General features: G+C 27.6%; 1 protein-coding gene across 1 annotated transcript in view; it reads left to right on the forward strand.

Annotated features, from left to right (window-relative positions):
- LOC112691478 (zinc finger MYM-type protein 1-like) overlaps positions 1-782 on the forward strand; it is a 3621-nt gene continuing 2839 nt past the window's right edge. The window contains exon 1 of the mRNA XM_025565740.1: positions 1-420. Within this exon, the coding sequence (XP_025421525.1) occupies positions 291-420 (130 nt within the window). The 5' untranslated portion in view covers positions 1-290. The remainder of the gene's footprint in view (positions 421-782) is intronic.

The raw sequence follows: 782 nt of genomic DNA on the forward strand, positions 1-782 counted from the left end.
CGTTTATAATAAGTTGCTTTCAAATGAAAGACCGTAAATATTATCGCCTCTGCAATAGCCAATAATCTAATCGATTGACGATTCACTATTAATATTTTTATATACTCAGTTTATCACTCGTCTGCCGTCTGGTCAGTATTTTGTGACTGTTTGGCGTTTAGTGTAAACTATTAGGTAATATTTATATTTAATATTATAGTGCTGTTAAATTATAATACGAAATATTGTTAAAATTTATCATTTATTGTATTCTTCACAATATTGGGCATTTCATAAATTTTTGCTAAAAAATGTCAAGTCAACGAAGTGACTGTGAAAATAGAAAACGCAAAGCTCATAAAGAAGCCAAACTAGTAAAAATTAAAAGCCAATGTTCAATAAAAAACTATTTTTCGTTAAATATATTACATTTTCAAGACTGTAAGTAATCTTAAAGTATATTTAATAGATAGGTACTAGAAACTAGATGATAGGTATATTATTGTAGTTATTTGACATTTATTAATAATTATTAATGTAAGAAAAAATTACTTATAAGAGTCTTCCGGTGCTCACCACAGCGTTTAAATTACCTATTCAAATATTTAGGTACGTTATTTAATTTTATTATAATACGTTGACACTGTCATTTTTACATACCATCATACCAGTGGCGTATACATAACTTTTGTATGGAGGGGGATCAGCTGCAAAAAATTATTATGGAATGAAAATTTTCCTTATAATTTCCTTACATTAAGAACACTATTTTATAAAATAAAAAAAGGCCTATGGGGGGGGGG

Source organism: Sipha flava, unplaced genomic scaffold, assembly GCF_003268045.1.
Source record: "Sipha flava isolate LNK unplaced genomic scaffold, YSA_version1 618_pilon_pilon, whole genome shotgun sequence".
Taxonomy (NCBI): Eukaryota; Metazoa; Arthropoda; class Insecta; order Hemiptera; family Aphididae; genus Sipha; species Sipha flava.